The 27,542-nt window shown below is 26.7% G+C and overlaps 1 protein-coding gene across 1 annotated transcript; it reads left to right on the top strand.

Annotated features, from left to right (window-relative positions):
- Nucleotides 1–4,927: 4,927 nt before the first annotated feature.
- Nucleotides 4,928–27,287, top strand: LOC111039874 (serine palmitoyltransferase 1). The gene is made up of 10 exons (XM_022323518.1): nucleotides 4,928–5,434; nucleotides 17,232–17,345; nucleotides 18,140–18,241; nucleotides 18,567–18,729; nucleotides 20,140–20,272; nucleotides 20,360–20,480; nucleotides 23,302–23,493; nucleotides 24,928–25,039; nucleotides 26,073–26,335; nucleotides 27,116–27,287. Exons 1-10 carry the CDS (start codon nucleotides 5,402–5,404, stop codon nucleotides 27,281–27,283), a joined length of 1,401 nt encoding a protein of 466 aa, XP_022179210.1. The 5' UTR covers nucleotides 4,928–5,401; the 3' UTR covers nucleotides 27,284–27,287.
- The last annotated feature ends 255 nt before the right edge of the window (nucleotides 27,288–27,542 follow it).

Below are 27,542 nucleotides of genomic sequence, written 5' to 3'. Positions count from 1 at the left end.
TTTCCGACTATTTTGAGTATTTTCGAGCTTTTTATAGCCGTGAGAAATTTTGTTAATTATTCTTCAGTTGGAAATTCATAAATGTTTTCCCCTTCATAACTAATATTTTGAAATTGAATTCAATATTTTTGACTGATTTTTTGATTTGTACACTTTTGGCAGTGCATGAGAATTATTGATACATTTAAAATTATTAAAAAAATGTCCATACATTGTCATTAGCCATACGATAAAATATTGTTGATTAAGTATTAAGTATAACTATTCTGCTGTACAGTAGGTACAGTCAAGTCTCAAGTGTACCTCTTTATTGAGTATGTTACTGTAGTGGATGTACTAGGAGATAGTAAGTTCCTACACTAGAGTAGCAGGTAAACAATTACATACGTTACTACGTTAGTTCCTACACGGACATATCGCACCCCTGAAAGAATAGTGACACAACTCGAAAAATACGTTTTTCGAGATATTACCATCAAAATTTGCAGAATTTCATCCTTTATATTTTGGTGTGGTTGAAATTTTTGATATATATAATATTAAAGACCGTATGAGCTCAAATGTCTTTATTTCTGCTTAAAATAAAATATAGTTTCCAGCTGGAATATCGACACTTCTCAGATGTAACTTTATTCTGGCCTGGCTTATGTTGTTACACAATATTTTTCTAGCAAGAATAATGTCATATCTCAAAAGTAATAGTTTCACACGAGAAAGATTATTTTACTTTAATTAATATAATAATATTACCAGTGGCTATTATAAGAATATCTAGTAGTGTTATCAGTATTATAATCGTTAATTATTAATAGAATGTTATGATAAAATTAGTACCAATAACCGACTAAAATTAAAAGATGGATTTGTTGAAAAAGACAAGCGTGGAAAACATTTAAATCACAAAAAACTAGATTCAAATATAAAAGATGGTGTTCGTGCACACATAAATTCTATACCAAGGATAGAGAGCCATTATTTTCGATCACAAACTACAAGAGAATTTATAGATGGTGGGAAATCTCTAGCTGATATTCATAGAGATTATGTAAATTTATGCAAGGAAAATAATCTTTGTTTTGCAAAAATTGATATTTTTTCTAGAATTTTTAATAGAGAATTTAATATTTCATTTTTCATACCTAAAATAGACCAATGTTCACATTGTGAAGCTTATAAAAATGCTGATGAAGTGCAAAAGGTCATGTTGGATGAAAATTATCAGTTACATTTACACGAAAAAGAACTTAGTCGAACAGAGAAAGAAAAAGATAAAATATTTGCATCAAATACTTCAAATAAAACAACTGTTTTATGTTATGACCTTCAAGCTGTATTACCAACTCCAAGAGGAGAAGTATCAGTCTTTTATTATAAATCTAAATTGTCAACATTTAATTTTACAATTTCCAATATTGTAAAGTCATCAACATATTGTTATGTATGGCATGAAGGTGAGGCTCACCGTGGTGTAAATGAAATAGGCTCTTGTGTATTAAGATATCTGTCAACAGAATGTGATGATCAAAATGTTATATTTTATTCTGATAATTGTGCTGGCCAAAACAAAAATAAATTTATGATAAGCTTATATTTATATGCCATTGCAAAACTTAATATAATTTCAATAACTCATAAGTTCTTAGTTGTAGGGCATACACAAAATGAGGGGGATAGTGCCCATTCTGTAATTGAAAAACAAATAAAAAAATCATTAAAATCAGGTCCTATATATATTCCATCTCAGTATGTCACACTTATCCAGATTGCCAAAAAAACTGGTACACCATTCACTGTTGAACAACTAAGCTCAGACGATATTTATGATATTAAGGATATTTCTAAAAATATTGGAGATAACTATACATTAAACACTAATGGAGAAAAGGTTTATTGGAACAATATTAGAATTGTAAAAGTTGAAAAATGTCATCCCGGTATAATATTTTATAAAAACACATATGAAAATGATGAATTTATGAAAATTAATGTAAACATGAAGAAAAAAGGAAGAAGATCATCAGGTATACCTTACAACATAAAGTTGGCATATGCAGAGAAACCAAAAATAACAGAAAACAAAAAAAGAGATCTTTTATCCCTCTGTGATAGTAACCATATTCCTAAAGTATATCATTCATTTTATAAAAATTTGTAAGTATCTTCTTATATTCTTCTCATATTATACTTGTATTAATAAATATTACAATATTATGTCTGTTTTAATAAATATCTCAAAAGTATTATCTATTATTTTTTTAAATTTAAGTTTTGAACATAACCAAATTAGTAAACCTACACTTGGCAAAGGTAAAGTACTTAGATACTTAAGTAGATAGGTACCTAAAATGTATCATGTAGTTATACAAAATGCAATAATAACAAATATTTACATACCTATTAATTATTATTTTGTATTAAGTGTTATTGATCTTAAATGTGATAAAACAGGTTATAGGTTTTTAATGTTTTAAATAAGATTGTTATTACAAATTTTATTTTATGTGGCGTAAATCAAAAAATATTATTTTTCCAAGCAGAAATAACGACACAAGTCAAATTGAAATCAGATTTCCAATAAAACGATAGTGAAATGGTACATAAATTATCAATTTAAGAATATAAAAGTAAACTATACAATATTAAGAATAATACAAGATTGAAAAAAGAAAAATTCATCAAAAATTCTATTTATAGTGGCATAATAAAACATTAAAAGTCGATTTCCCAACATTTTGATTTTTTGATTTGTGTCACTATTCTTTCAGGGGTGCGATATATGTAAGTTCCTACACGGTAAAAAACAGGTACGTATGTTAGTTCCTACACTGCGGAAAGGGTTAAATATGTATATTATACACAGACGTATCGTTTTAATAATAGTATGTCCAGCCGTAGCTTACGAATATACATTAAATTAATATACTTCATTTAAAGCAAAACGTATACAAAATTACGGGAAAAAACGATTTTTATTATATTTTTTAATCACCATATTATATAAGTACTAAATTTATTTGTGAAAATACACAATTTTTATTATATTTTTTAATCGCCATATTATACAATATTTATTTGTGAGAATGCACTATGACGATTTTTATTATATTTTTTAATCATCATAATATATTTGTTTTTTTAAATTCGTATATACATATTTAATTGTGTATAATATACATATTTAAAGCTTTCCGCAGTAACTAACATACGTACCTGGTTTTTACCATGTAGGAACTTACATATGTAACTTTTTTCGTCGTGTAGGAACTAACGTATGTATTTTGTGTACCTGCTACTCTCGTGTAGGAACTTAATTCGCCTGATGTACTACATTTTAATTTAATGATAAATCATTATCATTGTTTATTTTGGTATTAGTTATAGATTGAGTTAATTTTTGCCAAAAATATCAAATTTACTATATAATTAATAATTACCTATTATAATAATGTATAAATATATAAATATATATATACCAATATCATATATTATTATCGTTGAAAAAAAGAAAAAAGAATCTCATCAAATATTTCAATACAATTCACAAAAAATCTTGAAAATTATTAAAATATTTCTCATAAGTATGGTTCGGAAGTTATAGGAATTACATATTGTTCTGTATCCTCTCAATTTATAGTAGACCAACCAATAGGTCTGAACTATACAAGGCGGGTTAAAAAATTGAAAATGCATATTTTTCAATTTAGCTTAAAAAATTGCATGTTTCATTGATTAATGATTTCATGCGCATATTATGCGTATCATCTTATATTTTTCTAAAAAAATTGATTTTATTATTTGTAATTTGCGCTACCAATAGGTACATTTCAGTGCGTATTTGATTCGCCCCAAAAAATAAAAATATAACATGTATTTTGCGCCATATCTTAAAATTAATTTTGGAAATTTTAATTAATATATATATATATATACATATATAAGTAAGTAAGTACCTATACTTAAATACATTTATTTATTTTACTTTAAGTACATTTTAATAATTTTCTTGAAATGTAATTATTAAAATGATTGACCAACGATTAGAAGTACAATATGTTGATCTGGTAAATAAAAAAATTTTAGTTATTTTAAAGTTGTTCAACTTATAATTTTAATACGGTGACTAATGGCGCAAAAAACAATTTTGGTAGGTACGATAAAGATTATATAATGCCCTTTATTTAGTGTTATGTGGCTCAAACTACTATCTTAAAAAGTGGCTTAAATTACCAAAATTAATTTTGATGTGGTTTTATGTCTTAATTACCACTGAGATACACCCAATGATAATAACATTTAATAATGTATTCTATACATATTTTTCTAACATCGATTTTAAAGTATAACTTACGTCACTGTTGTAAAATTATGTATTTCATAACATGACAATATTGGTTTTTTCATTGATTATTGGACGTTATTATTAAGTTCTTTGAGAAAAATTGCTCAGGTTTGTGTAATAGTATAAAAATTATATGTTCCTACGGATTAGGTCACAATATTGTTTTCCCTCATAATATACAATAAATGCACATATATATATATATATATATATATGTATAGCATCCTGCGCTACACGAAATATTTTTCGATGATCACTGGTGGTGGTTGTGGGGAGGGTGTACTCTATACAAAGCGGTGGTACAATGGCACACACGATTATGAGTTTATGACGAAGGCGACCGACCATGGTGGAGGTGGTAGTTTAGTGTTGCATTGTTGCCCATCCGACTATCCGTATACCCGGTAGGGTCCCTCCCTTTATTGTCGAATGCCGCTGGAGGGAGACGCGCGTACACGACACGCATAATATATATGTAACGGCCGCCGCTGCATCGAACGCTATCCGTAGAAACGCGTTTTGCAAAAGAAAATAAATATTCGGCAGCCGTCGCTTCGTCGGGTACGAGTGCTCGCCTTTTTTTTTTTTTTGGTAAGTCAATACGAGCAAGACAATTTTAGAGTGCGCGTGTACATCGCTATTGCTGCCTGTAGAAGGATAACAATTCGAATAAAAAAAGTTTTTTTTATTTTTTCGTTCAAATTGGTTTCGAATTTCATATTTTTTTTCTCCGCCGCCTGTCTAATCACGTATTACGTTTGGGAATGTACTTAAAAAAATTACTATCGAGACACATTAATGACCGTTGCCCTCGTGTCATTTGCACTCAGAGTCCTTGACTCTTGACCGTTTCCGTTGCGTGCTCGCTTCCCGCCGTTTTTCTCATTTTTCGTCGTGCTGTCATGACATTGTCCATTGTTGTGTCGGCGGCACATCATTGTGCTCTGCGACCGTCGTGAAATCCACTTGTCCGTCGTCGTCATCGTCGCCGACACCGCCACTGCTACTACTATACATAATATACATCTACTTCCACTACTGTTGCTGTCGATTTTTGCAACCATGTATTCGCAAATCAACACGCTATTCAGTCAGGTAAGTGACGATGTCGTTCATATAATATAAGCCTCGGCATAAAGTAAATAATTTACTATGGCGACCGAGAAAAAAATATTTTTATCTATAGAAATGTATTCACCCACTTGTACGTAGGATACGCAACATTCTAAAATATTAATCAGCCTTTGACGAAATATTCTGTTGATATTTTTAGTGGTAGCCGGTAGGTTATACGTCTTATATAGGGTTTGAAATCATGACCCGACTTTGTATATGATTCGGCACTAATGGATCATACCGCTTGACTTATCTGGCCCGTCCAACAACAGAATATATACTTTTTTTTTATCGTATTTACCGTCATCAAAAACTATCTACGCGCCGCCGTTGCGTTGTCAGTTGATCCACTTCACAAACCCCTCCTCAAATAAATTTTTCACCACTGTCACCATCACCCTCGTAACATTGCGGTGTTGTATACATGGCATATGCTATAAAAATAATATACCTAACGCGCAAACGACAGCTGCAGCATATAACCCTACATGGCCTTACCTATATCTAAACGCCTAAATAAAAACGTAATGCAAATAGTAAACTTAAAATGCAGATGCGTTTCCTCAATTTTTTCTTGAACATAATTATTTGTAATTATTAGCATTGATTACATGCATAGTAACTTTTATTCATGGTACATTACCTTAACTATTTTTATCAATACTATTAGTGTCCATTTTGATATAGGTTAGACTATTAGAAAATATATGATATAGTCCGTAAAATATAAAACAGCGATCTGGGCTTCTGATACTTCCGATTATAACTGATCCGTGTCACTGATATTTTTAGCTATTCACAATTCCCCCCCCCCCCCAAAGTACAACACCAATTACAGCTGAATTATTACCATTGTACCTAACGTAATTCCCGAGATAATTCCAATGTAAGTCCCCGAGTGATGCTGTGTTTTCCTTTTACACATAAAATGTAGTTGGTTTATACAGTTTTTCTTAGAAAAATTTGTGTCATTACTCATAAGTACTGCTTGAGTAATATTTATAAATTTTTTATGAAAAGTATTAAATAGGTAATTTGTTTATATGGTGACATTATTATTTCTATATTATTGTTTTTATGAATAGGTACCTCATTGAATAGATTATATCAAAGAAGTGTACAATGTGTCAATGTCTATATTATATAATAGCATAAAATATGAGTGATTAAATTATTGACCTTACTGTATAATTTGAAGATAAACGTTTTGATAATTATTAATATTTGGTACATAAGGATCAATTAAAAAAATTAGTTTAAAACAAATAATCCAATGATTATATTATTATAGGCAAGTATATCTGTATTATTTACAAATGGCTGATGATGCATTTAGTTACAATGGTAGATTATATTAACGAGTCCGAACTATACGGAATACAATTTATTTTACTATTTATTTCTGTTCCAATTTTAAATAACTCAGGCATGTTTTGAATTAAATATTTTTATACTAGGAAAAAAATACTAAATAGCCCACTGAATTACCTACTGTAAAATCTCATTAATCCTGCTATTTTGTTGCCGTAAAAGGAATAACAATTTTGTGTTAGTGGACAATTTAAAAGTTGATTTTAAGATTACTTTTGCAGATAGTATTGATTGATATAATATTTGAAATAAAAAAGTCATGACAGTACGACCATAGATTAGTACACTAAACGATTAGATTACGATACTGAGCGTCGGACACTCCTGTATATTATTATAAATAATTGAATAAATAAGAGATAAAGTCATATTATAATACGTAAAAATTAAACTGTAAAAAAAATACAAAAACCATTTTTAAGAAAAAATAATGTAAACATTGTCAGCCAATGGCCACCGCTGCCGAAGCTTATTCTAATAAAATAAAAGAAAAAGAGATGAAGTTATGAATTAAAATAATATTTCGGTGACGCTGGTGTCTTTACAAAAATAGACACACACAAACAGGCAACAGGTCACAGACAAAGAAAATTTAATAATAATGATAAACAATACTTAATACCTACTCAAAAATAGTTTTTATGTAAATAGTAAACATTTATTTGTATCTTTACCTCCTCGGGTGAAAAATTAATATTTTTGTGATTCCATCATAATTTTATACGCATGATGATATTATCACGACGTGATATTTTTCATTAAAACCATTTCAAAATTGGATTTTTTTGTCCTTAGGGATTTATACTCCCACCATTTGTACGCCCCTGAATATGAATATAATATGTCATTATTCATTATATCTTATTATCCGTTATACATACTGCCCAAATTGTACATCATATATTATCATTTTTAATATTTATAGCTTAGTCAAACCCAACACGAATAGGTTTAAGGTATAATGTTTAATATCAGTCTAATTTAATTGAAAAATCCGTTGAGTTATGCATAGAAAATCATCATAATATTCCTAGGTATCTACTAATGACGATAAGTTTCAGGTAACTGTTTAATATATTTTAGATTCCAACAAAATAATTTAAATAATTTGAGAAATTATCGTTAATTTACATGAAATATCCAATTTTGTAACATTATACATTTGTCATGTGTCTTGAAAGTTAAACCACCGTTAGGCGTTTTTATATTTAAAACGGAACCAAAATTTGTAGATTATTAAAGAAAAGCTATGATATCAACTTAAATTCGTTTACTTAACACTTTAAACATAAAATACATTGGTTATACATACCTATTTCTAATTTAATACATACTCTGAACATTATTATTGTACTATATGGACATTTACGTGATTTACTAATTACTATATTATCACTTATAAAAATTATTAAAATGAATTATTATTACTAAAATGTTGATAATGACATTTGTATCACACTGAATTTTAATTCAGAATGAAATTCGCAGACATTATGCAAAATTGAATTCCCATTTCGTAGCCTAGATAATAACTAATTTCAATGAATTTTAATTAATTTATATTATAATAATTGTGTAGTATTTAATATTTATACCGTTAATAGATCACGATAATAAAGATGTATCAAAAATCAAATTCTTTGAATTCGACATTCTCAAAGGTCAATAACGTATTTCATGTAGGTAAAAGTAATTAAAACAGAAATAGTAGCAGTTTCAAACTATTTTAGGAGTAGTAAAGTTAAAAGATATAAATGTTCCACAAACCAAAAATCAACTATATTATTTATTATTATAAACTGTTGATATTATTCGTTTGAGAGAAAAAATGCTAAAAGCAATAAGTATCAACCTTTAATAAGGTTTTTAGGTGTTTGCCAATTTCTATTGACTTTTAATCAGGGCCGGATTAAGGTTTTTGCCGCCCGTAGGCTGAAATCAATTTACCGCCTAATTTACATAGGTATTGATATTTTACTAATATCTCAAAGTAGTTTTTGGGTCACACCAAAAAACAATTTGGCTGCCCTAAGCTTTAGCCTACACAGCCTAAGCGGTAATACGGCCCTGCTTTTAATTGTGTTCACCAATTTAAACAGAAAACTGTTGTTGCAGCCCGACGACATATTCTAGATGCACCAAATCATTATTTCCGGCCCTGCAGAGATAAAATTATACCGATTAGTTGTTATTACATGATATTATGATGACGTTGTTCCGTTTTTATTATCAGTTATGTATTGTAATTCTATTGTTACATGAAAATTATTCAAATCGAATACGATACAGAGATACAGAGATTGAACGAGATGTACCTATCACTCATAACATATCCGCTCGTATATAATTATAATTTATAATACATAGTTATGTAACACATAAACACAATACAAGTTACGTATATATAATTATACTGCAGTCCTAGGAAGAATGTCGTAATTTCCTTTCATACCATTTTGAGAAAAATGACATTTCATGTTGAGTAGTTTTTGATAGTTCTATTTAGAATATTTTTCAAAGTAAAATCCATAATTTATTGTGGAAATATACCTGACAAATGCAATGGAACTATTCAGATTTATTTTCAATTTGTATTTCACCAAGATATCCTTGTTTTGATATTTATACTAAATATTTTTTTAATTATTTAGAATTGTTTACTTGGAAAAAATACAGAAATTCTGATTACAGCATTTTTACATAACATACCAAACTGTACTTATCACTAACGGTTCTATAAACAACGCAGTATATTATCAATATTAATTTTTAGTTGTAATTAATAACACGTCAATTACAAAATTATAACCATGTCAAGTTAATATCTATGTAATATTTATTCAAATTTAAAATTATATATCACATATACATAATGTTATATTTTCAAAAAATGGTATTCTCTTGTTTGGTAGAATTTGATTCAAATTCGAAAGTATGTCGTCATGTTTTTCTCGTGGTATTCCACAATTCTTTGAATGCTAAGACGTCGGAGGCATTCCTTTTATATTCATATACTTTGTGTCATTGTAGTTGTACTTGTTGATTCTGGTAAACCATGAATAAACACTTATGTTTGGGTCATAACCATAAACAATATTTTCTGTATCAATAGCAAAAATAAAATCTTTACGGTAAAGATATTCACAAGGTATCATCGATAACTGAACGAAATATTATAATACCCATGTATGCGATGTATGATGGCATCGAAATTCAAAACATTATCGGTAATTTAAAATTAAATATATAAGACACAGCTTAATGGCTACCAGTTTCCCAAACAACGCCGTAAAATGTAAATATAGATTATGCGGAAGTACTAAGTAAAAACGCCGTATTTGAAATAAAACTTAAGACAATCATTCCAACCTAACTGTGGTTATAGCTTTTTTGCAAAGCACCAATTATATTTTATTACAATCGTAGCAATATCATTGTCTTATTAACATACACTCCTGGATAAATAATCATAGTTACGCATTTTCGTCTAGGAAAAACGTGCATAACTATAATATTTAGCGTAAAAAAGTATTATCTAATTTTTTTACGGTGCTTTTCCTTGGAACAACACATGCTTCCGGTTTGATTAAAATATAAATTTTAATGAATTAAAATACAACAAAGTTGATTAATTTTTACACACACTTACATTTTAATAGGTATGTATTCTGTATCTATATATCTGATAAATTTATAAATGTTTTTGTCTTTGGTTTTTGGAACGGCCATAATTTGAAATTATATATCATTGACCACGGCACTGTACAGTGGTGATTTAACATGTGTTATTGTGTTGCGGTCAACGTATCACTTACTTGGGGTAAACAGTAAAAAAGTCAGGGGCAAAAAATGTTACTTATTAAGTATATTCATAATTATTAATTATGCATTAGTCATATCATAATTTATAACTATTATTTTAAAATTACTAGTATATAAAATAACTATAGTAAAATTAGTTCGTAAAAAATTAACAAAAAAATGTTTTATTATTCATTATTATTATAATTTATAACTAACCACTAAGTTAATTATTGCAATATGTACTTTGCAATTATTTTTAGTACTTTCTGCTCCTTTTCCATAAACAATGTGATATATTTTGTAATATCAGTTCTACTGATTCGTTATCTGCAGGTCTTAGACATAAGATGTATAAGCCAAATTTCATTTATTATATTATTGCGATCGTAAGTTGGTTATGCCACACCACATATTTTGTTTTTAACAGTATGCAATTTTTAGGGGAGGAAGCCCTTAACAATTATGGACTCCTAGCACCCCCTGGATCAGCCCCTGTTACTATCGCTAAGGGTTTAAGGAAAAAAATCCGAGGAAAAAATTATTTAAATATATATTAATTATTATATATTATATATTTATAATTTTTCTTCGGGCTTTTTTTCTCCAAACTTTTTTAGGGTTTACCATAAAATATAATAATATACTTTAAAAGTTTCTACCTACTCCCGAATAATATTATAACATTTATAAATTTTTCATGCATATGTATATTTAATAATTTTCAACTGCTATTAAAACACTATATGAGATACCTTGTATTAAATGTTCAACCTTTTTGACCCAACGGATAACATTTCATTTGACATTTATAGAAAAGAGCCTTGTATTAAATTTTCAACCTTTTTGACCCAACTAATAATTAATTTTCGGCATTTATAGAAAAACATCGAAAAAAAATCAAACACTTCTCTTGTCTATAAATTTACTCAATTATTTGTCATTTAAATATTAATAATTTATAATTTTTACTTTAGAAAATCATTACATATTAAACTGAAAATTAATTGCCGGGGATAGAAAAATGGAAAATAATATTATTTATTACACTTTAAATTCCACAAAATGTATTTGATATTTGTCGCGACAACACTATAAACTGTTATAAAATGGCGAGTTAAATAAAAATAATTATTTAAACACTTACTTAGGCATTAATATTATTGACTTAAATATCTTAAGAAAATATGAACACTTGAACTACTCGTTTTTTTTAAAATTTTAGCTTGTTAGATATTAATTAATTAATGAGATTTATTTTCATACGATTAGGAATAATTTATAAAAGATTAATACAAAATAAACTTTTAATTTTTCATAATTATATAGTTTGAAACTATTTTTTAGATGTTTCTTAGGCACAGCCAATTATAACTCAACATCATAATCATAAAATGTCATCATTCTAAATAAAACATCAAAATTATATTTTACAAAGCTGTAAATTTCTGCCATCAATATGGACTGAGTTTTCCGAAAGTTTACTAAGTACTATTATAAATGCGACGCCCCAGTTCACAACTACAACTCGAGTTATAACAAATCCTATGTAGGTACACCATCTTATAATGATTTCAGTTTAAGAACATAATCAAATATAGTAAAATTATTGTTTATGAGAGAGCATTTTCCATATTACAATTTACGCCATTATAATAGAAAATAGATTAAATCCGAAAAAGCAATTTTTTGAGTTTTGGAGTTCTGAACTCGGGTTTTGTAATTTTATTCATTCGAAACTCAGTAATATGTTCTACTAGTCTTATTCAAACATTTTCCAATTTGTAGAAGTTTTGAAAAATGTATAAACTGATCAAAATGAGTAGTTCGAATACAAGGTGTATTCTACGAACACAACATTTTTCATATCATTTAATTTACAGTGATTTAATGAATTAATACTACATTTTTTATCAATATTTTGACTGATCCATGAAATCTGACCGAACTAACCGTGCATGTTACTCGTCACAGTCGTGAAAAAACTGCTCACGCAATTCGGAAACACCGAATCAATAGTATTATACAAATTATGATTGAATACTTAAAGCAGGGGTGTCCAACCCGTCTCAAGCCCGCGGTAGATTTTAATACGGCCCTCACTTCAATTTAAAAACCATGAATTAATAATTATGTATAATATATTAATATTAAGAGAACAAATTTATTGTAACAATATAAAACATCAAATAAACTGTAAGGGCCGATGCACACGTCCGTGTTTTTACCGCTGCATAAAGATTGCCACAACTTCAATCGATCCAGATATTGATTCACTACTTTCACAAAAAAAGACATTTCACATTTCAAATCAAATAAAACTAATGACTTTCAACTTTTTTAAACTAAAACTTTTTTTTTATTTTAAATGAATATACTTTTCTGTGTACTTATAATTAAATATTAATAGGTACTTGTAAAAATATTTCTGCTTATTATTCGCTATTATAAAATTATAAAAAAATTTATTGTTGTTTTGTATAATATAATTTAATCATTAAATTTGAATGTATTATTATTAAAAAAAGTATGTGGCCCACAACAACTTCTACCTATATCATGTGGCCCAGTCTTCACAAAAGGTTGGACACCCCTGACTTAAAGTAACTAGATTATACTCAAAATAATGTTTAATATTTGATAAAAAAAAACTTAAGAAAAGTAATTCGAGTATGTTTAAGAGGACGTTACACAACCATTTGTTTCTCCTTAAAAGTTTTTTGCGTTTCAAGTGCGTAACATAGCAAATTTAAGCTCAGCAGTCAGCAGATTAAGTTTCATTCCGTTGGTTTAAAATTAGAATGAATCGACCTCTTATGAAACTTGATGGTGAGGACATTATCTGTGTTTGAATATTGGGTATTTTACGATACTTGAATTTTTATAATAAACAATTAAAACCATTTAATAGACAATAAATAATTGCATAACATCCTCTTAAGTAGAATTAATCTTAATTTAAAGTGGTATTATTGGTTTCAGTTAATATAGATATTAAAATACTAATTAGGTACCTACATAAAGTTAACTTTATACTTATAAAGTAGTGAGAACACATCAATAGCTTGTATTGCAAATTATTTATATGTATATTCATATGTATTTTCTATGTAATTAGATAATTAGCCAATATATACTAAAATACAATACGTCAAAATATTATTAGTTAATGTAAAAATCTTTTTTTTTAATTCTGATTTTATATTTACCGCATAGTTATAATATGTAAAAATAGTAATCATTGCTTCAATACAAAAAAAGTTAAAAAGTTAATTTTTTATATTTTACCTGTACAGCTAAATTACAAGTAAGAGTTCCGTAATAATTATAGTGATTCATACTTCTATTCTCCAAACACAATGCTAGGTAGGTATTTATGCAACCAATGTTATGCGACATCCGCTTACATTTCAGCATATTATCAAGATAACAAAATTAAAATTAAATAAAACAGTTTTCTAAAACGTTATTCATATCATAATACAATAAAATGATTTTTTTTATAAATACTTAAACAGATTAAATTCTAAAAATAAATAAAATACTTTTTGCATTTTTCATCAATTGTATTTTCCTATATCAATTCTACTTATTCAAATATTCGTGTATTTCTTTCTATCTTTGTGTGATTAATCATTTGTTACCACTAATAAACCCATTGTCTACGAACTATGAAGTTTATACTATGTAGGTTACTAGATTTTCAAAGTGTGTGAATTAATATGTTTCATTCCATACATACCATTCATTTCACTAGACATGACTCACAACTATAGTGGAAAGCACAGTCTTAATTATTATTTTGTTATAAAATCATTGCTGCAGTTCCACACATTTTAAATACATTTAATGTTATAAGGTATATGTTGTGTATGCACTGAATAATAATAAAACAAATCTTTAACATTACGAAAATTGATAATAGTTATTTAAATGTTTAGTTGTATGGATAGTGGATCAATAGTTGGAAGAGATAATTCCTTGAGAAAACAGATAATATCACAGGCTAATATTTCTAGTTCTATATGGTATTATTGTAGGGTGAATACTGGTATATTATAGGTAGTTAAAAGCCTAGAACTTACAGTTACAAAATCTATTTTGCATAAGTTGTTCGTTCTAAATTGATACATACCTTAGATTGTTTCAATAAACAAATTATTGTTTAAAATAATAGTAGTGATAGATTTTTGAATTTGCAACCTTAGTGTTACCAATATTCAACCAAGCAATAAAAATATTTTACTAAATTATGCTCATAATATAATATTCTTAGGTTGTTGGATATATGTACCATTTATAGTTAAACTGAAGAGAATACATTTGTTAAAACAAAACAAATATTAATAAATATTGATTTTTAATTTTTTAAATATAATTTTTAAATACAAATAAAATAAATAAATTGTTTGAAAAGTTTCATAAAATATAAGTCTTTTGTAATGTTTTTATTAAATTATATATCTGCAAAATATTAATAACAATTAAATAAGCCTTCAAAGTACTCAATTAAAAAGTATAAAGTATAATTTTGTTCATACCTTCAATATTGTTGCATTGAACCACTAAACATTTTTAATGTTTTCAAAGATAAAAGATTGCCGGTTATTCGTAACAAATTTTATATATTAAGAAACTACTTAATTATTTGCATCGGTAAAAGTTAAATCTATATACATTGTAAAGTTTAATCTTTCCTTTATGCAACAGAGATGGATCCATTGTAATTTATACATTAAACGTTATTCATTTGAAAAATATGTGTTTGTACAATTCGATCGATTTAAAATGTAAATTAATTCTCCGAAAAAAACTCACTGACCCAAAAACGTATTACCTATATCATAAGTATCATAGTAAATTAGGTTCAGGACTTCAGGTATACTGATGATATTAAACTAATTAATTTAAAATTTACATACTCAGAATTGTCTAAGTATATACATAGTCTTAAATATAAAGCGAGGCTTTGAACACTCTTCACCTAGGTGTATAAATGCTTTAATTAATGTTTATTTATGAGTTTCTTTATTGTAAGTGAAAAAAACGGTTAAGTCGATGTCGCTCTGTTGCACATTAAGTGTCTAGAAGGTCGCTGTAATGGATTGTGTTGAATTTGAATTTAATGATATAAAATTATTACATATGAAAAACGATTCTGAGCGAAGACGGTCTTAACGTTAGCCTATAATATTACTTAGTAATTTAGTATATTTGATGATATTATTGTGATTAAAGAAATGTATGTTACTATTAAGCATAAGTACAACAAATAGGTTAAATTTATTTTTGAAAAACAATTACATCTTAAAAGTCATTGAGTGTATAAAATATAATAAAATACTGTTCTATAAGTCACTTGTACGTATGAACAATATTTTTAAATTACAACAAAATAACTTTAATCTTTATTCTTTGATATTTAATATGTAATTTTGTCCAAAATTAAACAGGAAATAACTATAAAAAAAACGGCTTATATATTATTTAAATGTTTTGGTTACAGAATTAACTATTTGTGTACAACTTTTTTTTACATTTTTGATCCTTAGCTATAAGCTAAAAAAGCTGAAAAAATTGAAAATTAAAATCGTCGACTTTATCGAGTGAATATCCAATTCTGTAAACATTTGAATTTTAACTGGTTTTCCTTTAGATAAACTTAAACAAAATATTGTATTAATTTTTCAAATCTTAGATTTAAAAAGAACTATTTTTATTAATTTTTAAACCCAAAATAATTTGCACATTTTAATGATTTTTACGTATTCTGTCAAAATATGAAATTCATAAAACATTATTGTGGATTTATGCTCAATTTTCATTTTAATTTCCACTAATGATAACTTATGAGGAACCTTGTACTATATTTTCAAGTTTTTTGAGCAAGCGAAAATTTTTTTATCAATATTAATTTAAAAAAACCAACAATAATCGAAAAGTGTATTGCCCATAAATAGCTCAACATGAGTCAAAATATTTTGAAAATCTATGGTGTATAGAAAATGCTAATACATACATTTAGTAAAAGTTTGATGTATCTACGGTAATGTGTTTTAGTATTACACCAAAAATCAATTTTGCCTAAAAATTCTTGTTTATTTATTTTTGTTTTTCCCGGCGTTTTTAATATAAACTGGGAATTTTAAGTTTCGACCTCTCAAATGCACCAACTAGATTCACTTTCCCACTGAAAAAAATACTGAAGTTGAAAATCGAAGCATTATTTCGACTACTTATCTGGTACACAGACACAAAAAAAAAAAATTAAAAAACACACATCATTGTCAAATCAATACATTCATTGCCCCGCTCAGAATCTAAAATAGACATATTAGATTTAAAAGCACTAAAGCACTCTTTTTTCAGTAAGTAATTTGAAATTCTAGATTTTAGGTTTTTGTATGTAATTGTTTAATAGTCTGGTAATTAGTTTTAAGTGTTTTAACACAATATTGTATAATTTTTTATAACTTAAAGACCATTTTGTTCATCAGTCATTAGTCAATACCACAGATTAAAATAATCTGATTTTTGCTTTTAATATTTATTTACACTTATTTGAAGACCCTAAATATAATCTTATATTAATGGAATATTTTAGGTTCAATTCAACCACATTTACGTAGAGGGCAGTATACTCCTTGTACTTTTGTGGATATTATTTAAAAAAAAAGCAAGCTCTTCAAATGCAAAAAGGACCGAAACATCAGAAAACGTAAGTTATTATACATCCATACTACGTACGCATAAAAATACAAACGTATTGAACAATTTAATTATTCTATTGACTGACAAAACCTATTTTAAAATTATTTTCCTGCTTGGTGACGACAATTATTGACGAATTTTCGTTATTACTTATCGCTAATCGATAATTTTGTCAGCTTGGGGAACATTGAGTTAATTTTACTTTATTATATAAATTACAAACGCATATGTATTAGACTATAGAACTGACCTTTGAATATTTGTATATTATACGCGTGATTACAGTGGCTGCAAAAAAATTTAATCACTTAAAAAAAAGTGCTGGTAGACATTCTAGGAAATATTTACATATCTAATTAATATTATACATCTCCCAGACTACCAGCTATCTGTTTTATTATTTTATTTTTATAGACATTGGTTTGTGTAACTCCGGTTGCTGATAGAGTAATAACAGTAAATATGGTGTTGCTGAGTTGATCCACCAAACTTATCAAATCTACCTACCTATTTAATAATAATATTAATAAAAAATAGGTATTGACGAACAAATATTATTACTAGTAACCTTCCATTTTTAAGGAAAAAATCTCATTTCTATGTTAAAATTGGTGGTTGACTCGAGTAATAAGATTTTTCCTACAAAAATGAAAAAATGTTTATCCCATTTTAAATAAAAAAAAATTGGAAATCACGTACCTGATTTACTTACTTAATACATGATTTCAGTATTTTATACATAAACTCATCATTATTACTTGGTGTCTAATAATGTGAAACGTGATTCCTTTTTTTTTCAAGACGGACATAGAACAAAAGATTCAATTGTGGACTCCAAAACCTATGGTAAATGCAACTTCCCCATCTGCATTGCCAATGGAAAACTATATCATTGATGGCAAGGTAAATTAAATTAAGAGGATGTTACATCCTCATGTATTATAATCGACTTATAAACTTACACATGGCAAATTAAGTATCTACTATAATCAAACTTAAAGGTAAAAACACTAGGTATATGTGTATTTGTACATTAGTTTTTTACGATACTTGGATTTTGAAGCAAGTATTTTGTGTAGGTACCTATGTAAAATTAAATTTGCTAAATGCAAAATTTGCTATGTTCTATGTTTGCATGTATGTATGTATATTTCTATATATGTAAGTATGTATGTATATTGTTTTATAGTATGAATTGTTTTTGTTTGTTTTTAATTGTTGGTATTAGACTGAACATTATATCACAATTAATGGCCGATCGTGTATAAATTTCGCCACCCACAACTATTTTAATTTTATCAGCGATAAAAGTATTGAAAACAATGTAGTGGATGCTGTGAATAAATATGGCATTGGTTCTTGCGGACCCAGGGCATTTTACGGCACATTTGGTAAGTAAGACGTTTAATCATTGTACCTATAGTTTTTTAATTTGTCACCATGTACACCAAATTGTTGTTAGCAATGTTGTCATACATAATACCGTTCACTCTCTTACTAATTTGTCTTTAAATACCTATGGAGAATCGATGAATAATGACTTCTCAATTACATCAATTTGCATATATAGTTAATGAGAAACAGAATAAAAAAAATATATATTGTTATTCATTCATGCAAATCGTTTTCATTGTACACACACAATCATATGTTTATTATTATCTCTGAGAATCTAACAATAGGACAATGTAATTTTTACATTTAAATAATATGTAAATTTTATAGATTAGATTAAAAAATGTATTACTACCTATTAAGTATTTGACTATTTGACTTGTATTAAATGTTTTATATTTAAAACACGGTTTACTAGATAAAAATTGTTCAATCAAAAATATTTTACAATTAGGTAGTTATAGGTACCTATGTTTTTTTATTTTCATGTCTATCGTCATCTTTAGGAGCAGTAAAAATTATTTTTGAGAAAATTTGAAGTTGATTTCAGGATTAATTGGATCTAGTTGGTATATTTACTTTGAACCCAAATCAAACAATTGTTTTGATATTTTTCAAAAATGAATGACTGTAGAAACTAGAAAATATGTTCAATAAATATTATATTTAAATTAGCATTTCATAACCATTTTCGATTTTTGGTTTTTATTTAATCATTAATTAATTTAAATAAAAAAAGCTTTGAAATGTAATACAAGGTTTGTCATAAGTAATTCGGAATTTGGCACATTATTTTGTTGTTAATTCATTTTTTATATCTAAGATTTAAAATTTGAATACCTACAATAGATTCCTCATAAGTGTTTCTACTAGTTACAAAAAATAAGTTTACCCGAAAGTCACATTCCATTTATATGAGAGTTCAAAATTCAAATTTTTTTTCCATTTTATATTCATTATAGAATTATCACATAGATTGTCACTAATATAGACTATTTTTTCTCAACCGAGTTGTTGAAATTTATTGTAATTCAAAAACAAATAACGAATAAGTGGATACTTGGAATTTTTATTACACTTTTCCATTAGCATTGTATGCACTTGAATATGACAAATAGTTTTTTTTTTACAAAATTTCGATACAAAACATTTTGCTAGCTAGAAAGTTTAATTATTTAATACTTAATTATTCTTTAGTTTGATACTTTGATAGCTCATTTCCGGTATGCTGAAAAATGTTGATTGCGATGGATGTGATTTTAATTACGTAGCGTAGTGGCGTTAAATAATTTTAAATTGTTATGTTGGCTGATGAGCTAAGGAACAGGGCCATGTAATTCGTAGAGCATAATATATATATAAATTAAAATAATGAGAAATTTAATGATAATTAAGACATTTTTTAGATATACACATTGAACTAGAAGAAAAGATCGCTAAATTTATGGGAATGGAAGAAGCCGTTATATACTCGTACGGGTTCTCTACTGTGACCAGCGCTATCCAAGCATACGTTAAGTCTAGAGACATTGTTTACGTGTACGTAGTAAATAGAAACCCAATAAGACTTTTAGCGTCAACTGTAGGGATTGCTTTCGTTTTATTAATAAGATTGGAATATTTTAGGGACGAAGAAGTGAACTTCGCAATACAAAAGGGTCTGCAATCTTCTAAAGCTGAACTGGTGTATTTCAAACATAACTGCCCAGAAGACTTGGAACGGTTAATCTTGGAGAAATATGCAACAGTAAGTAATCTGCAAAAACTATGGAAAATGATACATAACTCCTTCATAAATCTAAAAAATAATTTTAATAATATTATTGAAATGTACAAAAAAAATATTAGCTATTATATATTTAAACAGCCATATAGGTCCCAAGTTCAAATTGTATACACATTTATAATATACTTTATGACCATTTTAAAATAAGTTTCGTCTTCAACGATGCACACATTAATTAACTAAGTCAAAGAATATTTTTGTTTATATAACATATAGTTTTTAAACGAATGTATTTCCCAAAATGTTTCCCTTTGTCAAAAAACCTGAAAATATAATACAGGGTTCCCCGTAAGTTGTTAGTGGAAATTAAAAATACAGTTTAGTGTAAATCTACAATAATTTTTTATGAGCGTTTAAAATTAGAATTCCGACAAAATTTGTAAAAATCACGAAAATTAGCAAACTATTTTGAGTCAAAAATTCATAAAAAATTTTTTATTTATAACTAAAATTAAAAAATTTAATACAAGATTCCGTACGAATTGTTTATTTTGTTATGCGGTTTTATAAATGAACGAAGCTGCACTTTAGTATCATTTTATTTTATTGTTTATTTAATTTAAATAAGATAGTTTTATTTAAAATATATAATGAATATTTATAAATAATTACCAAACTAATTAAAGTAAATAATATTTAAGGACTTTAATTTAATTTATTTAATAGTTTAATACTTAATAGTTTTTATCTACGACTTATTCAGTAATGCCATTGTAGTCTCTGCTACTTTTGAAAATGTGTTCTGATCTATCTTTTGAATGTCTATCTCAATTTCCTCCGGGAATTGTGTTTTGAAATATATTATTTTTAATTTTAGTACAAATATAAAATCAAAATTATGGAAAATGTCTGTTTTTGAATATAATATGATGTTAATATAAATAATTAAATTTAAATATTTTTTTATAAATGAATAAATAATGATTTGAGTTAGTATTATACAATAATAAAATTATTTTCTAATATTATAGCTAAATTTTTTGGTAAATATTCTAAATAAACGTGTCAGAGTCAAACTATATAATTCATAAATAATCAATATTTTAGTACCTACTTCAAATACACTTGTTGTTTGCTAGTATCATTATATTGAACCTAACAATACTTGATTGAACTCTTATACAAATTCAATTTTAATTTATCTAGACACATTTTATCAAGTTTAATGGTTTAAGGTCTTACATATTTTAAACTATTTATTTTTCCACATTTTGATTAGGTTAGGTTAACTCTGATTAATACTAAATTAATCTTAATTGTAACTTGTAAGTATAATTTATGTTCTTTAGACATAAGTGTATATTTACTTTCAACTGTTGAGGTTTTTTCACAGAACAAGTCTTGAATTTTTTTGCATTTTTTTAATAACATTCAGTTGTTTTTGTGTTATAACAAGTTTGTTTACGATTTTCACTACCACTTAGCTTTTTTTACCGGTCATAATTTCAATTTTATAAAAGTATAAAACAAATATAATAATAAATGAATAATCAACACATGAATAGTGACAAGTACTGACAACTTATAGAAATAATACGTTATCATATTGGCATCATTCACAAAATATGCTGGGGCTCGTAACGCTAAAGTTTGTTGACTATAACTACCTACCTAATAAGTAATAAGAAATAATTGTGTTTCTGACACACCGCGCACGATAGCAAAATACGCAGTGTGGTCCGTATTATTATAAATAACTGATGTCCATTGACATAATCACAACAAATTTGGGAACTATTATCCGGTATATTAATAATTATCGATCGCTGATACCTGTACCTATTACTATAAAATATAAATACATTGGTTGTTTAAATAATAAATTTCAAACAGCATAATACTGTACATATATAATACTATTAAACTAAATTATATTACATAACACTGTTATTAGAATAATTAAAATTATAAAATTTTAAAAATTCATAAGTAAACAAATTTCAGACCACAAATTGTTGGCTCCCTTAAAATACTGGCGCCCGGGGCAGTTGTAGGTACCCAGTGCCTCCCCCTTAAATCCGGCCCTGATCAGCAGTCTTGTACAAGTATATGAAATACATAAGTAGATATTTGAACATTCAGTAAAAAGTTATTAAACAGTTATTTATACAGTTTTTACTATGATATATATTTGAATAAATTGTGTTCTTTATTTTAATATTTGTATAATAGCTATAAAATAAAATATAAATAATTAAAAATAATACTATAAAAAATAAACTAAACTTATAGTGTTCAATCACTAGGTTATTGTACTTTTTTTCAATTCTAATTGAACTTTTAATAAATTGATATTATTTATTCATATTTATTATGACTTATGAGATTTGGCAAAATTAGCAATATATATATGTAGTACATACTACATACTTTATATGAATTTGATATAAGGTTCCAAAAACAAAAGTAAAAATGAATTTTAAATGTGAAAAATCCTTAACTGTTCAATTACTGGACTGTTTACCCAAATGTAACAATGTTGAATGTATATCTTTGGTTTCAAATTTTATAGAAATATTAAATTATAATGAATTTTGAAAACAGTAAAAAATAATATACCTATGTAATCAGTATAAATAATATTAATGCTCAATTTTAACTACTTGTTACTATATTAAATAAATAATCGTCGTAATAAAAGTATTATTTTAAGTACTTAAATAAATAGGAATTAAGTCCTGATAAACTAAGTTGTACGAATCAAACTTAAATACACATGTTACATCTTTTGTAACTATTCTGTTTCATATAAGCCTCATATAACGCCCTACATAATTTACAGAAGAGAAGAAAAAACAGAAGAGCGTTCCTGATTGTCGAAGGAATTTATATGAACACCGGAAATATTTGCAACTTGCCAAAATTGATCGACATTCGAATAAAACATAAGATCCGCATATTCATTGACGAAACCATATCATTCGGCATTCTTGGCGAAAAAGGTCGAGGAGTTACTGAACATTTTAATATACCGGTAACTGCCACTGTAACTACTCGTCTTGTAACATATACTTATAATTTAGAAGTATTCAAGTACAAGATACTGTACTTATTTTGAAAAGTATTTAAAATACTTAAATGTATTGTTTTATAAATACTTTTAAGTACTTACTATCAATTTTTTTTACCTTATAAATCAACGGAACAGATTTTCATGTTTTACGTAGGTACATTTTATAGAATTATTTTACAATGTGTATTATGTATAACTATTTCATAGTAAGATATTCATTACTTTTTGGTTGATTATAATTTACAGTAAAAAAATATATTTTTTATAAATTATTAATTTTACGTAGGTAGTTAAAATTACAATTGAAAATATATTATCCTAAAATAATATGTATTTTTAAATACAGATAGATACTCTAAGTAAGTATTTAAAATAATTTTTCGAACTGTCCAAGTACTTTTTTCAAAATTTTTAAAATACATTACGTTCAAATTAATTTAATCAAGACTTTACAATACTGCCGCTAAGGATGATCACAATTTTATTTAGTACTCAAAAGGAAATAGGTTTTTTCAACCATTAAATGAAATTGATAACTAAGAAGAGTTGTTATTTGCTTACATATTCTAAAATTAAGCTAAATTAACTAGTAGTGAAATAAAAAAAAAGCTACAAGTTTGATATTTTTGCTCTTCAAGAAAAATTGAGAAATCATAAATAAGTTTTTTTTATACTTGATTTGCTTTTCTATGGCAATTAACAAAGCGTTACCTAAAATGAGTCTAAATTGGTTAGAAAATAAAAAACTTTATCCAGTCAAAAAACATATTATCATCTATGTTCAAAAAAAACTGTGAGTGTGGTAGGCGGTAGCACGCACGTATGAAGGGAAACTTCTTTCAACATTTTTAGTGATATCTAACTTTTTTGAAAATTAACCATCTCGCAATAAGGGCTTGTATAAACTAATACGATTAATAGAATAATTTATTTGTTTGATTCTTTTTATTTATTCTATTTATTTTATTTCCTCTCATTTCAGTATAGACTAATTTTAGACATAACCTATTTTTTTAAAGTTAAAATCAAAGTACAATTATTGGAACTGTTTGATGTTGTACCAGTAGTAGTGTATTAATGATTCAATATATTATTATACCCTGCAATTGTTTTGATATTTATAATTATAATAAAAACGACGCTCATTATTATTTACACAATAATTATTAAATTTTATAATAGATAAAAATAATAACAATAATAATAATCTGATTTATAAGATTTATATTTTATTTATTTTTGTCGTGAACATTTCGTGTTATTTTGTTATACCCTCCCTTCGTAAAGAAATTTCACAACAAAAACCTATAAAGGTTTAGGTTACTATGAAACGATAAATTTATATCATATTTAGACAAACAACAAAGAATATTAATATTGTTTACTTTTTTGTAGAAAGACGAAGTCGACCTGATCATTGGAAGTCTAGAGACAGCCTTGTCGTCAGTTGGTGGTTTTTGCGTAGGCTCAACATTTGTTGTCGAACATCAGAGGCTGTCTGGTCTTGGTAAAAAAAAATTGATATTATTAGTTGTATAAGTTTGGTCTCATAGTATAAATATAAAGTAGCCATTGATGATTAGAAATACAAATGAAATTTAAAATAATTTAATAATGCCAGAGAAGTAGAACAATTTTCCTTTTGAGAAATAAGAAATCAACATTTTTGCAATGTTAATAGGTATATATATTTGTGTAGATACAAACAAATGTATATTAAGTAGTAAGTATATTTTTTTATAATCATTTTATACATTTCTTTTAATAAGTATTTAAGAATCACCACGACGTATGAACATATTTTATTTGTTGTCTTTTCTTCTTTAAGCATATACATTTTTATATTGGTTTTAATCAAAGCCTTGTTTTTTCAATTTGATAAAATTATAGGTTTATCCTTTCTGACTAAAAACGCAACAACGTATCAACAGTTTGTTACGAGGTAATATTGACTCTCTTGATTTGCTTTCCTTAATTTGTTTTATGGTACACTTCAACGTCACTCCCGATCTGTTGTTCCTTTTTATGTTCCTTTTCCATCCACGAATTATCTTAAAAATGAACCAATTGTTTTATGATGTCAATGTCGATCCTTCGTGTCTTCTATACCTATAAATTACTGTCAAGCCATTAATTTAAATATTTATATCATAAACTGTACAATTGATGTGTATGAATGTAATATGTATAATGTGTATGTATGTTAAAGGATTTATTCTGTATATTTAATAAAAATAAAATAAAAATATGAAGCTAAAACGATTAGTATAATATTATATAAATAAATGCATAGCTCGTATTAGGTACACCAGTAAATTATTAAAAGTATAAGACATACTAATTTCATTTTTTAAATTTTGAGTGATAATATTCTAGCACGTCCTGTCGTCCTCGTAATTTAAATAATTTCAACTGCCTATACAATTTTTCGTTTTCTGTAGTTTTATATTTTCATAATAGCCTAAAGTACTTAATTTGCTAATTTTACATTTGAAGGTTCTCTAAAATAGAGTATGATGTTTAATGTATTTAATTTTCAGGATACTGTTTTTCTGCATCGCTACCACCATTACTATCAGCGGCCGCCATCAAAGCTTTGGAACAGATTGAGAAACATCCAGAAATTTTAGAAAAACTGCGAGAAAGGAGCACAAGTCTACATCAAAGTATTTGCAATAGCCAACTGACCGAACACTTTACTCTTGGGTCTGATGAATCAAGTCCACTTAAACATTTATACCTAATAGATAAGTCTCTATTACACTCTGAACAACAGCAAATATTGAAAAAAATTGTTGATTACGTAAGTCATAAATCGTAGACCTTATTTAGGAGGTACTCATAATTTAATTTGTATATTTATATATTTTTAACTACAAATTAATTGTGGTTCTGTTAACATTTGAACTTGAAATGCTTATTAAAAATGATTGTTAAAGTGTTGTTTATATATTTTTAAAAAGCCATAATAAATCTTATGAGGGACCTTGTATTTTTAGGCTTTTTAAAAGAACGAGTAATTTTTTATAGATGTTTTAAAAAAAAAATTAGAATTAGTCAAAGACAATAAAAACTAAGACCGTTTAACTTAGGTTACTAAACAATTTTTTTTCTCGATTTGGTATTTTAAATAGTAATGAGAATTTTCAATTTTTGCTTCCCTAAAGTACTAATTAGGTACAATTTTCTACTAAAAACCTTCTTCAAAGTTGATAATAAAAGCATTTTTTCAACTTGAAGAGTTAAGAAGTTGAAGTTGTACATACTTTTTCAAATACTTCAACTACAGGTCAGAAAATTAGTAGCCTGGACAAGATAAAAATAAAATTGTAACTATACATTTTCAAGCCCCCTCCCCTCATTGAAGAATCCTGCATACTCCACTGTCTGAACTCTTTCTTAATTTTAGTAAGATTCAAAAAAATATAAGTGCCATTAATTAATTTTTCACCCTGTAAGCTCCAAAAAGCTACCAAATATTTACCAACAATATTAAAATCAGTTGATGGTGGGTAACCATCAAAATACTTTTCAGTTAAACAATTTTTAACATTGGCTTATGATATTATAAATTTTGTTTCAGTGTATATCAAAAGGAGTAGCGATAACGACAGCTGCGTATTTGAGTGATCGTGAATACAAGATTCCCACTCCCAGCATTAGACTTCTCGCAAGTATTAAACTAACAAATGAAGAAATCAACTCCCTTATAGAAATACTGTTGCAAGCGGTTAGTGTTTCGATCATTTAAATCGTATAACAAAACGGTGCGGTTTGTTTCTTGTCGGTCAACATACATAGCTGCTAGTTGCTACCTACTTGAATATCGTGAAATTTTACCTGTTACGTTGTAAATTATACTCATGTAATGATAATATAATAATTATTTTAATTACATTTATGTGAATTTTTCTTATGTCAATACACATACCTGAAAGACAATTTAGAATAGATATTATAAATAAATCGTTGCTACATTTCAACAATGATTGTAAAATAACAAATTTTAA

The sequence above is a fragment of the Myzus persicae genome, unplaced genomic scaffold (assembly GCF_001856785.1).
Source record: "Myzus persicae strain clone G006 unplaced genomic scaffold, MPER_G0061.0, whole genome shotgun sequence".
NCBI lineage: Eukaryota > Metazoa > Arthropoda > Insecta > Hemiptera > Aphididae > Myzus > Myzus persicae.
The sequence above is the reverse complement of the archived record's forward strand: the minus strand, read 5'-3'. Positions and strand labels throughout refer to the sequence as shown.